The following is a 13,579-nucleotide window of genomic DNA, read 5'->3' on the forward strand; positions in this document are numbered from 1 at the left end:
GCTCCCATATAGTTCTGAGGGAGAAATTATTTTTACTATTTTGAATACTCTTTGTAAGGTTGAAATGAACGTTTATCTTTTAGCATTAATTTTTTAAAAAATGTCTAGGTCCAGTAAAATGAACTGGACATAACATTCCTATGTTCATATATGAATCCCACAACCAGTGTAACCTCATATCATGTACTACCACAAGAATGGGAAGTTATACTCCATGTATGTATAATATGTCAAAATACATTCTACTGTCATGTACAACTAAAAAGAACAAATTTTTTAAAAGCTCTAGGTCATAAGAAATCAGCTGATACTCTCTTTTCTGGACTCTTGCTCTCATTTTTTGCCTGTTTCTGGAGACTTTTCTTGAAGCTTTACATTTTTAAAATATTTTAGCCAACATTATTAAATATCTTGTAGCTCCCTTTCCCCATAATTTCATATTATGGTGGATGGACAGTTGCCACTACAAGCTATTTTTTCCTAAATTTGACTTGAATTCCCTAAATGTTCCACTGGACACAGGCTATTGAGCTAAATACTCATTTCCCAAACTTCCTTTGAAGTGTGGTGTGCCCATGTGACTAAGTTCTGTCCAAAGAGACACAGTAAGAAATAGGGGGATTCCTTCCAGATCATACTCCTAAAAGAAACTCCCACGTGCTCTCTAGCCCCCGCCTCTCTTTTGCTTTCTTTCAGCCATGAAGTGAGCAGCTTTGTTCTACCATGCACGCCCCACCATGATGTACTGCCTCACCAAAGGCCCCGAAATCAATGGAACCAACTAAGCATGGAAACTGAGCCAAAATAAACCTTTCCTCCTTTTAAGTTACTTGTCTCAAGTCGTTTGTCACAGTAACAGAAATCAAACACAAATGGACACAGATAATATGGGGTATATATATACACATGATGGAGTATTATTCTCCATAATGAATGAAGTTCTGTCAATTGCAGCAAGATGAATTGAAGTAGAGGAAATTACATTAAAATAAGCTAGACATGGAAAGAAAATAGCATATGTTCTCTCTCATATGTACTGTAGAAGCTAAAAAATGTAGAATAGTAATTACTAGAGATTGGAAAGGGTGGAAAATAGGAGGTAGGATCTGGTCAGTGCATGCTGGATGCATGTATGAAAATGTCACACCAAAATCTATTAGTATGTACAATTAATACATATTAATCAAAAATTTAAAGCTGGGTATGATGGGTCATAAGGAGGCTGCAGCAGGAAATCACTTGAGCCCAGTAGTTCAAGGTCATGGTGAATAGCATAGCAAAACACCATCTCCAAAATAAGTTTTTTTAAAAAAAATCAATAAGTCTGAACACTTATTAATAGAAATTCATATTTGAAAAAGAGAGAAAAGGGGGTGAAAATAATGAGTAAAACCTCAGAGACCTTTTGGACTATATTAAAAAGTTTTGTAATTCATCAACGTCCCTAAATGAGGGAAGAAAGATACTGGAATAATTCCAAAATTTAGTGAAAGACAAATTAATTAAAAAAACTCAGTGTGCTCTAACATAATAAACTTTTTAAAAGCCACACCAGGGGCTAGGGTTGTGGCTTACCAGTGCTTGAGGCACTGGATTCCATCCTAAGCACCACATAAATGTAAAATAAAGATATTGTGTTCACTTAAAACTAAAAAATAAATATTTTTAAAAATAAAAAATTAAAAAGCCACACCAAAAAAAAATACATCATAAACTGCTGAAAACCAAGAAAAGGAGAAAAACATGAAAGCAGCCAGAAAAATATTACATTACCAATAAAGAACAATGATTTAAATAACTGGATTCTTTTTTTTTTTAATCAGAAATCATGGAACCAGAAACTGTAGGCTAACAATTTAAAGTACAGGGAAATAAAAACTGACCACCTAGGACTCATATATATCCAGTAAAAATCTCCTTCAGTAATAAAGTCAAAATGAAGACATTCTCAGATGAATGAAAACAGATTCTGTAGCCACCAAATCTACTCAAAAGAAATGCTGAAGGAAGTTCTTCAGGATGAAAAGGAAATCATACCAGAAAAATAACTGGACCTTCAGGAGTGAAGGAAGAGCAAAAGAAATAGTATCTAAGCAAAAATAATAGATTACCTTTTTCCTTTTTTTAATTTTTTTTAGTTGTCAATGGATCATTTTTGTTTTATTTATTTATATGTGGTGCTGAGGATCAAACCCAGGGTGTCACATATGCCAGGCAAGCGCTCTACCACTGAGCCACAACTCCAGCCCCCACCTTTTGTTTTTTTAACTACATGAGTTTTAAAGCAAAAATTATAACATTGCCTTTTGGGGTCTTCAGTGTATGTAGTTGTATTAAGTCGTGTTTAACCCAAAGAAAGGATAAAATGGTCAAGTAATTTATGTGATTATAAAGCTGCTAAATGTTACTTGAAGAAATAAACAAATTTAATCAGTGAAAAATTAGGGTTCATTCCTAAAACAACCACTAAAAAACAAAATCAAGAGATTTATCCCACAAGAATCCAAAAGATAAAATAGCATACTAAAAAATACACAAAGGGGACAAACAAAATAATTCAGTGTCCAAAATCCAAATTTATCAATAATTACAAATGACAATTTAATAAAAATAAGATTGTCATATTGGATTTTTAATTGGATTTGTATGCTATCTATAAGAAATCCATTTAAAATATAATGCCATAGATAGAATAAAAGAATCAGCCAACCATACTGGCACACACCTATAATTTCAGCTATTCAGGAAGCTGAGATAGGAAGATCATAAATTCAAGACCCTATCTCAAAATAAAATAAAAAGATTGGGGATGTAGCTCAGTGGTATAGCACTTGCCTAGCATATGTGAGGCCCTTGGTTTGTTCCCCAGTACCAAAAAAAAATGGAATATACCATTAAAGCTTTATCATAATACAGCTGGAGTGGCTATGTATTAACACCAGGCAAAGTAGATTTCAGAATAAGGAATACTGGCATGGATAAAGGAGAACAGTACATAAAAACAGAGTCAATTCACCAAGAAAACATACCAATCTTAAATGGTGAGCACCAAGCAACAGTGTCAAAATATGTGAATCAAAACTGATAGCACTGAAAGGAGAAATAAACAAATCCACAATCATACTTGAAGATTCAAGCACTCCTCTCTCAGAAATTAAGAGAATAATTAGAAATTTAGCAATGATATAGAAGATCTATATAACACTATCAATCAACCTGACTTAACATTTATAGAACACATCACTCAATACATATTCTTCTCAAGTACACGTGGAATGTTCAGCAAGATGTACTGTATCCTAGGTTAAACAAACCTTAACAAATTTAAAAGAATTAAAATCGCACGTTTTTAAAAATCACACATTCAATATTTAAAAACAATAAAATTAATTAGAAATCAATAATAGAGTATCTTAAAGTTCTCCAAAAATTTAGAAATCAGCAATGTTCTTCTAAATAAGCTATGAATTAAAGAGGAAGTCCAAAGTCAAAAATTAGAAAATATTTTGAATTGAAAAAAAAATGAAAATGAATTACATCAAAATTTGTAGGCTGCTGCTAAAGCAGTGCTTAGAGGGAAGAAAATTTATAGCATTAAATCTTTATATTAGGAAAAATTTCAAATCAATAATCTGAGTTCCCTCCTAAAGAAGCCAGAAAAAGCTGGATGCGGTGGCACACACCTGTAATCCCAGCAGCATGGGAGGCTGAGGCAGAGGAATTGCAAGTTCATAGCCAGCCTCAGCAAAAGCGAGGGGCTAAACAATCCAGTGAGACCCTGTTTCTAAATAAAATACAAAAAAGAAAAAAAATAAACAAATTAACCCAAAGCAAGCAGAAGAAAGGAAAGTGTGGGAATCAGAAAAATGGAAGCAAAAGTTGACTCTTTGAAAGATCAATAAAATTGAGATAGCCCTAGCTTGCTTTATGGAACAAGAAGGACTCCACCTTGCTGGTCCATAACAATCAATGCAGAGTGCTACTAAGTTTTTACCTTGTTATATAAAGCTTCTATCACATCTCACCTCTGCACTAGACAGAGCTCTGAAAGCAGGAAAGGACTGATGAACTGGGTTTTGTTTCTACACAATTTTTTTGTTTTTACATATACATGACAGTAGGGTGTATTTTAATACATTTTATAGGGAGCACAACTTCCCATTCTTGTGGTTGTACCTGGAGTTACACTGGTCTTGTCATAGGAAAGTTATCCCCCCTCCTTTCCCTTCATTCCCCTTTGTCTAATCCAATGAACTTCTATTCTTCCCTCCCCCATCTATTTTGTGTTAGCATCCACATATCAAAGAGAATATTCAGCCTTTGGTTTTTGGGAATTGGCTTATTTCATTTAGCATGATAGTCTCCATGTCCATCCATGTATTGGCAAATGCCATATTTTATTTTTCTTTATGGCTCAGTAATATTCTATCATGTATATATACCACATATTTCTATCCATTTTTTGAAGAGCACCTAGGGTTGGTTCCATTGCTTAGCTATTGTGAATTGAGCTGCTATAAACCTTGATGTGGCTAAGGCATACTATAGTATGCTGATTTTAAGTCCTTTGGGTATATACCGAGGAGTGGGATAACTGGGTCAAATTGTGGCTCCATTCCAAGTTTTCTGAGGAATCTCCATACTGCTTTCCAAAGTGGTTGATAAGGTCTTAATCTCCAAGTCACCAAAAATTACCTTAGTACTTGACATATAGTAATAGTACTGCTACTCAAATTATAGCAAATTATAAGTTCAGTTCCTCCAGTAAAAATGTCATAGATGTTCAGTCAGTTCACTGTGACATATCAAAATTGTATTTTTCCTTAACTAAGCAGTCTATATTTTAGTTAATATTAAAAACAACATCACTATTATAATAATTTATTATATACTAGAGACTTGTTTCACAGGTACACAGGTTTGGGTTCGGCAGATGGAGCAATCTTGGTAAAAGGCTATTGTTTTAAATATAGCTTGATGATGCTTAGACCTCCATGGAGTGATCATCAGAAAAAATTCAAGGAGATGGCACTGTAGGAAAGTTGGGGAAAAGAATTCCAGTCATCAGCAGGCATGTTTGATTCCATCCAAAAAGGTAACATTAGCAATATGCACTGACAAGTTCAGCTTGCATCAGTATTTTCTCTTTAACTATTCAGAATTCAATATATTCCTATTTTGCATTGTAAAAAAGCAAAAGAAAGTTTATAAACATTCACAAATGTCTCCTCATTTTCTAAGGGACAGATGTGGCAGGCAGAAAGCAAGTAGTATAGGAGACTTTCTTCCTGGCATTTGCATTTCAGAAATTCAGATGTCACTCTAATCACTGGGCAGAGGGAGAAGAGGTAAAATGGTAAAGATAAATGAATAAATTCTTTGAACATACTTTACCAGGGAGGTAAGTCCTCTTCAGTAGCTCATAAAGAGTTAAGAATGGATACAAGTGAAGCAGTGAGAGAAGATGACACCTGCCAGGCCAGGCACTCTCCTCATGGTACACACACATTTATTGCCATAATAAATGTATGGTGTAGAAATGGCTGGACAACAGAATGTTTGATTTGGAGGTCACCAAGGGAATTATATTCCTTGGGGACCTGACAGAGTCCCAGTTTGTCATCAATTAGAAAACTTCAGTCACATTGTTCTGAGCTTTTAAGGCCAACAGCCTAACCTACCTGTGATGTCTACACACACAGTCCTCTAGAAAAATAAAGGGTTGGGAGTAAAATTATGAATTATAATGCACAGTCAAGCACTTAGAAAATATTTATTATGACATTGATTCATTATGGATGAAAAAAATGAAATTTATGGCAGGGTTGTGTCAGCAGTCCCTCAGCAGCCAGAGCAAAATTGGGTTCCGTTCCCAGGGCCTATGGCGATGGGTTCCAGTCCTCAGAGCAAATCAGTTTCATTGCCATAGAAGGGAAATTACAGGAATAAGTAGTGGTGGGAGAAAGGCAGGAGGGAAGAACCAGCCAACCTGAATTCAATGAGAGGCTAAATAATCTAATGAAAGCATAGAACCTAAACAGTAATTTTTTTTCCTCTGAGGTAAAAATATGCAGTTTCAAAATCACTCCAAACATGTAAAAGATTTAAATGTTCCCCAGGAAACAAAAGTCAAACTGAGTTTTATACAAGCAACTGGGAGCCTTGCAGGAACTTGTTCATGTGCCACAAGTTGCTCTTGCCTGTATTGGACATGCACCTCTGGCACTGTTTGCAACGCTGATACTTCTTGCACTGGTCCAAAAGGAACAGCTTGTTGGAAGCCCTGAGGAACAGGAGAGGAGAGTGAAAACAGCAGTTAGCAGTTGTTATGCAAGACTCTGGAGACCCCCATCACATTACTGCCTGCAACTCAAACCCTGTCCAGGCTCTCCCTGCTTGCAAATTGCCACTGTCTCCTCTTCAGTAAATCTAAGCCCCTGACTTGGTACCTTCACAGCAACAGTCTGCCTGACCCTCTTTTCCAGTCACGCCCACCAAACCCACTGAGAACACAGTGCCCAAAGTCACACAGTCAGCAAAGAATGGCTTCAAAGCCTCTTTGTTTGCTGTTTTGTCACTTGGATGCACCTCTCTTTCCTGGGCTCCTGGAGACAGGAGACAGCATTTGAGAGAGAGATCAGGCCATTAAGCTGCTGGTTAACAGCACCTGTGGAGCACTTACAATGAAATATCTCAAGAGGCCAGAGCTTCTGGAGAGTTAAGGGCAGGACAGAAAGTGAAGATAAGTAGAGGGACAAAATTGGATGGCATCAGAGAGGAAGGGGCAGCAGTGACTGATCTACCTTGACAATTCCCAGTTATGCAAGCCAGTCCCTAGTTGTTCCCCTACCCCATCAACAGTGTCTACAAGGGTAGAATTCTGGACAACCCAGAGCATCAGAGGCAGTCCTAAAAGGAGAAAGTGTAAACAGCCTTGAAAGTGGGTAAGGAAGACCTACCTTGCTTGCCTTGTAACAGGACAGACTGCATGTGCTAACTGCATGCATGTGAATCGTGTTTTTGCCTTTGATTTTTTTTTGTCCTGTCAACACTGTAGTATTTGCTATGATTTCTTTTTTGTTGTTGTTATTCTAATTAGTTACACATGACAGAAGAATGGATTTCAGTTCATTGTACTTTTGAATTTTACATCAACCACTTCGTTCTTCCTATCTGATGCCTGCTTCAGTATCTACCCACAACTTGGCCTAGCCTAGGTCCTCAGAAAACAAGTCTGCTCCACCATGTCCCAGAGCAGGTTGGCCAGCCTACACTCAAGATTAGTTCCTGTATATCCTTTATCACTGTGTTGACCAAGCATTTTACTAAATCCAAATAAAATTTCCCCACCATTAGTCTCACTGCCTTTTACCTGCCGTTCTACAACACTGAAAAAATGGCTTGAGCTCTCCAATTCCCCTTTCCTTCCTCTTCTCTAGGCCAAGCAACTCCATTTCTTCTTTGGGACCTATTTTCCACATCATCCCTCATACTTTCATAGTCTTACAATATGTTTTACACATTAGGAAAACAGGTGAGAGGGCTGGGGTTGTGGCTCAGTGGTAGAGCACTCGCCTCGCACATGTGAAACACTGGGTTCGATCCTCAGTACCACAAAAAAATAAATAAACAAAATAAAAAGGTATTGTGTCCATCTACAACTAAAAAAGAAGAAAAAAAATTAAAAGAAAAGTAGGTGACAAATGACTTACAAGAAAGTCTAAAAGAAAAGGAGTTACAAATCAAGATCATTGTAACAAAATTTACCCATGATAAAAATGAGTTGGCAATTGAAAGTATTATTTTGATATATCTGGGGTTGACTTTAATATGTTGATTGTGCAGACTTGGTCTGTTTCATCAAATTCCTCGTTCTATTAAATCCTGCCTTACATTTTTGAAGGATTTTAATTTCTAAGAGTAACCATTTCCCATCTCCTTAATCAGTCTCTAAAACTTCTCTGTTAGTTTGGTCAGGCAAATATTTACTTTCCCATTTTACACATAAGAAAAAATAAGACAAAAAGATTAGCTGCCTCTTCAAAGTAAGTGATAATTATCAAAGCCAGGACAAGAATCCATATTCCCTAACTTAAATTATAAATACACCACTGGAGAGGGGATTAGCTCTATAATGGGCATCTCATCTTTCCAAGTATCAATCTTACTCACAATCCCTTGACTCTGCTCCTAAATGACTATTCCATAAGCATTGGACATGTTCAGATCAGACACTCACTGTCCTGGCTTTCAATTAGTTTTTTCCAAAAAGAATTTCTACCACCTTCCACAAATTGAAAATGAAGACATCCTAGTCAGAGGCACAGATTGGGGCAGAATTGGTGAACACATGACATACAACACAGCAATCTTTAGTCCCTTGTTCATGGCAGACATTTCTAATCAATCATAGCAGCATTTCCCACTGAACACAGACTTGTTTTCTCCATTAAAGCTTCTAGTCAACCACCACTGATCAACTAGAATTGGTGCTTGAAACCTGCCATCTTAGGACTAGAGGAAAGTAAATAAGGAACAGGGGAAATTTCTTCAAAAAGAACTTCTGGTTCCAATCAGATGTTACCGTTCGAAAGACTTTTCTTCCAGGTCCTTCTCTTTCTTTATTGCAATGCTATTTTCCCAATCCTCCTGCAAGCATTGGTTCATTTTGTTCACTCTCTCCAGCTCTGCAGTTCTGTCTGCCAAGTACCTGGAGAGAAAAGAGCATTCTGACTCCATTTTTAATATTTGAAAGAACATGCATTAACCTTGGGCACCCCATTCCTTTCATGTAAAATTAAACAGAAAACTTTCTGGTTTTGTTCACTGTTCTTTGAACTATATACTAAAAGGCATGGACACTGTAAAAGCATAGTGAAACTTCTGGCTGTTAAATATTATGAGTCTAGGACCTTTCATCTTCAATAGTAATTTAAATTAGCAGGGTTGAAACCTTTTTCCAATTAACAACTTTGGCCTTTAAAGTCATTAATTTCCTTTGAAGTTAATTTAACTCATCTGAAGAATCATTCCAAATGGATTTCTTATATTCTGTTTCTTTGCTTTTATTCCAACTTCTCAGCTGTCAGTAATCAGCCTACTGGTTGCTACAGGCATTCTGCAAGCAAAGGCATACAAATCAAGGTCTAGAAAGGGATAAAGGAACACAAGTGACTACAGCAAGACAAAAGGAAATCTAGAAAATATCTAATGCTATGCTGTGAAGAAGTCAGGGGAAGGAAAAGAAATGTTTGGTGAACCATGGTTAAATTAAAGCAGTGACTGCCCTGCAATTTCTCTTAAAGTCTCACTAATCCCAGAGTTGCGTTTCCACCACTGGTCTCCAAATACACTGACACTACTATTGTGAGCCTGGCTCAAACTATTTGTGTGTGTCTGTTTCTTGCTAAAAGGAAACTTTTACTGCCAGTTTTCACTGAAGTCTAGAAGAAGCATCACTGAATGTGACTGCTGACCGCCTACTCTGAAGAGACTTGTGCTGTGGTGGCTACAGCCACTAGGTGTCAGAATCCTCCACTGAAAATCAGCACTGTCCCCTGGTTCACTTTTTCCTAGAACAGCACAGCCACCTTTTTATCTAACCAGCATTAACTGCACAGCTATTATGTGGCAAAAGATCAAATGACAAAAATATAAAGTGCTAATGCCCATTAATAGTGGGAGTTCACTGAATGAATGGAACCTTCTTTTTCTTTTCATAGTTCTTTTTAATTATGGTTTTTAAAAAAAATCACCATCTTAACCAGTTCTAAGTGTTGGCAAGGATGGAGAGGTGATAAATATATCCAGACTGTTGTGCAACCAATCTGCAGAATTCTTTTCATCCTGCAAAACTGAAACTCTATACCATTCAATTCATTTGTCATTCCTCTAGTCCCTAGCGACTACCATTCTACACTCTGTTTCTAAGAATCAACTTTTCTAAATACCCTCTATAAATGGAATAATACATATTTGTCCTTTTGTGACAGCTTATTTTACTTAGCATAATGTTCTCAAAATTTATGTACACTGTAACATTTGTCAGAATTTCCCCCTTTCAGATTTGTATTCAAAAGAACTGAAAGCAGAATCTTAAAGAGATATTTGCATACCCATATTGATAGCAGCACTATTCACAACAGCCCCCAAGAAGTAAATGCAAATGTCACAGAGGAAAAAGCAAAATATGATATGTACATAAAGTGGAATATCTGACATCAAAAATTAATGAAATCCTGTCATTTGTGGCTGTTGCCACAGGATGGAATTAGAGGACATCACATAGAAGAGACTGGAGTAGAGGGTCATTAGAGTCTAAGAAGGGTAGGGAGGAAGGGGTGACAAAGAGAAGTTATAAAAATGTACAAATATATAAAAAGGAAAAATAGTTCTACTGTTCTACATCACAGCAGAGTTACTATAGTATACAACAATTTATGGTATGTTTCAAAATAACTTTAAGTCTTCCAACTAATACAAATGATAAATGTTTGAGGAGACAGAAACACTAATTATCCTGATTTGATCATTACACATTATATACATGATTTGAAATACTGAACTATATCCCATAAATATGTACAATTTATGTGTCAATTAAAAATTTTTAATTATATCTCAATAAAGTTTTTTTAAAAAATAAGAAAAAATCATCAGGAAAACTATGCCTTCCCTCAGGCATGTTTGTGTTTTCACTAATCTTCTTAGGCTGCAACCATTTCTCCTCCCCACCATCAAAATGCCTGCAGAGCCTTTTATGATTACTATATTATAATCCTTTAATCTGTAATCGATATAACTTATGATTTCAAAACCATAAAATCTGTTGAAAATAAAATAGCATGCCCAGGGGAAAACTAGAGTAAAAGGGAATATTTAATGCAGAATTGTTATAACAACAAAATACTAGGAAACAAAGTGAATATGTTCACCAAAAGTGCAAAAGTTAAATTATACTATTTTTAGTACATCCATTAGAGAAATGCAAATTAAAGCATGAGATACCACTATACACCTATTAGAACGGCTGAAATTAAGAAGATTGATCATACCAAGTGTTGGCAAGGATGGAGAGGAACTGTCATACACTACTGGATGAGATTAGAAAATAGTACAACCAAATTGAAAAGCACTTTGAATTTCTTTAAAAGTTAAATATGTATCTGTGATATATCAGCCATGTCATGCCATGCCTAGGCATTTACCCAAGATAGAAGGAACTATATGTCCATACAAAGACTTACACTCAAATGTTTAGAGTAGTTTTATTCACAATCACCAAAAACTATAAATAACCCAATGTCCATCAACAGACAAATGAATAAACAAAATATGTTATGTATGTGCAATGGAATACTCCCCAGCAATAAAAAGAACTGAGATATTGTTATATGCAAAAGCGTGGGTGAATTTCAAAATAATGACTCACATTGAAAGAAAAAAAATAAGTATACTTCATGGTTCCATTTGTATGAAAACCTAGGAAATGCAAACTAACCCATAGTGACAGAAGGCAGATTAGTGGTTGCTTGAAGATAGGGTTTGCGGGAGGGATGAGGGAGGAATTATAAAGGACACAAAGAAACTTTCTGGGATGATGAATATGTACATTATCTTGACTGTAGTGATCCTTTCATGGGTGGGTGCATACTATATCAAAACTTATCAAGTTGTACACTTTAAGCACATACAGTTTATTGTACATCAATAAAGTTGTTTTTAAAAAAAGGAAAAAAATCATCAGGAAAGCCATGCTTTCCCTCAGGCATGTTTCACAAATCTTCTTAGGCTGCAACCATCACTCCTCCCCACAACCAAAATGCCTAGAGAGCTTTTTATGATTATTATATTATAATCCTTTAATCTGCAAGCAGTATAATTTGTGATTTCAAAACCATGAAATCTGTTGAAAATAAAATAGCATGCTCAGGGGGAAAAATAGAGTAAATTTTATAGACTCTTCAAATTGTGACACAGGAGGTAGAGCCAAAATCATGGGCATAATCTCACCCCATGGGCATTTCCAGTTACTTATATAATAGAAAGCAGAGTGCCATCTCTTCACCCCACTGCACTCTGTCCTGCTGTCAACTCCTACAGCCACACCATTACATTACTACCCTACAGGGACTGAAAGCCTACTGTGACATTTTCCACAACCACTTTTATTCATTATCTCATGAAAAGCTTTTAAAATATTCAGAATCACTCAGAGTTTATGTTCTAAAATAAGTAGAATGAGTAACTAAGTATCAGTGGGGAGCCAGATCTAGGGAAGACCCCAAATAAGGCGATTTCCATTGATTTAAGCTGATGTAATAGAGAATAATTATGTCAATTTATAATCCAGAAAAAGAAAAGCTCTTTCTTCTTTTCTTTTTCTTGTAATAGTAATAACTACCCTTGAGGGAGCACTTAGGCTGAATCAGATACTATGTTATTTACAAGGATTATTTAATTTAGCCTTCAACCACCTAAAGATACTTGTATTATTCCTAATTGATAAGGAAATCAACATCTTCAGAGATAAGTAACCTGTCTAATATCACACAACTCATAAAATGGTAGAACCACACCAACCATTCAGAACAGATACTGGAAATGGTCTGGAGTTCCCAGTATGCATCATTTAGGTGAAAGAACATGGGGATATGGTTTGGGGATACCAGAGGGTTTAGGGAAGTATAGACAGAATAGGTATACTTGTGGGCTTGGGGTAATCACCATCAAATAAATATAAAAATATATAAAATTTTAGCAAATATACAGACATACACTGCTGAGAATATGCAATATCTATCCTATGGTGGACTTCACTCCAGAAATTATGTGTTTTACCACTTCCACCCCTCTCTATCAACAATCAGATCCCACCCTTATCACCATAACCTCCATCTACTCATGTTTGTAAATATGGGCCTACATGGTATAGATCACAACAGATACATGCGCTATCTCTATGACCACTTATAAAGTTTACAAAAATTTAATAAATAATTTTTTTTATAAATACAACTGACTTCTGAGATTGAATTCCTTTGGACATAGCCTTTTTGGAACTCCTTGTACCTTGACATTTTTAACTGAACAAGAATAAGAATCTAAGACTTACTGAACATCTGCAAAAAAGAAAACTAGAGTTCCCTGTAGCAATCTGGGTGAATAAGAAGCAGGAGATTATGGATGATGGAAAGACTAGGGAAGAACCATGGAGATGTTGTAAGACTGAGAGCCAAATAGGACCTTTAAAAATTCCCCATTGGTGCAGTGACCAATTAGGCATTTTAAGAAATGGGATGTCTGATGTTTGAACTGAAAAGTATGTGCACTGATACAGTATAAGTCCTCCTCAGCCTACCCTGACACCTTCCACACACCTTCACATATGGAGGAAGGTTAGTGGAAGTTGAGCAAGACCCCCTTCCAAGTGTCATGTCTGGATTTACTTGAGCACAACACCACACTTGAGGCTCACATCCTACTTCCAATGGATACTGCTGGAAGGGACAACCCTTTTAAGAAGTTAAACTGTAACAGGAAGGAAAAATATGAGGAGGGAACTGAAGGGAGAAATGAA

General features: G+C 36.2%; 1 protein-coding gene across 1 annotated transcript in view; it reads right to left on the minus strand.

Moving 5' to 3' along the window:
- Positions 1 to 5,756: 5,756 nt before the first annotated feature.
- The window catches only part of Ccdc81 (coiled-coil domain containing 81), a 39,044-nt gene continuing 31,221 nt past the window's right edge, over positions 5,757 to 13,579 (minus strand). The window contains exons 14-15 of the mRNA XM_046439382.2: positions 8,585 to 8,710; positions 5,757 to 6,283 (exon numbers count right to left, since the gene is read on the minus strand). Coding sequence (XP_046295338.1) covers positions 6,142 to 6,283; positions 8,585 to 8,710 — 268 coding nt within the window. The 3' untranslated portion in view covers positions 5,757 to 6,141. The remainder of the gene's footprint in view (positions 6,284 to 8,584; positions 8,711 to 13,579) is intronic.

The sequence above is a fragment of the Marmota monax genome, unplaced genomic scaffold (assembly GCF_021218885.2).
Source record: "Marmota monax isolate L192 unplaced genomic scaffold, Marmota_monax_Labrador192_F-V1.1 WCK01_AAM20220418_F8-fsc00096, whole genome shotgun sequence".
Lineage (NCBI taxonomy): Eukaryota > Metazoa > Chordata > Mammalia > Rodentia > Sciuridae > Marmota > Marmota monax.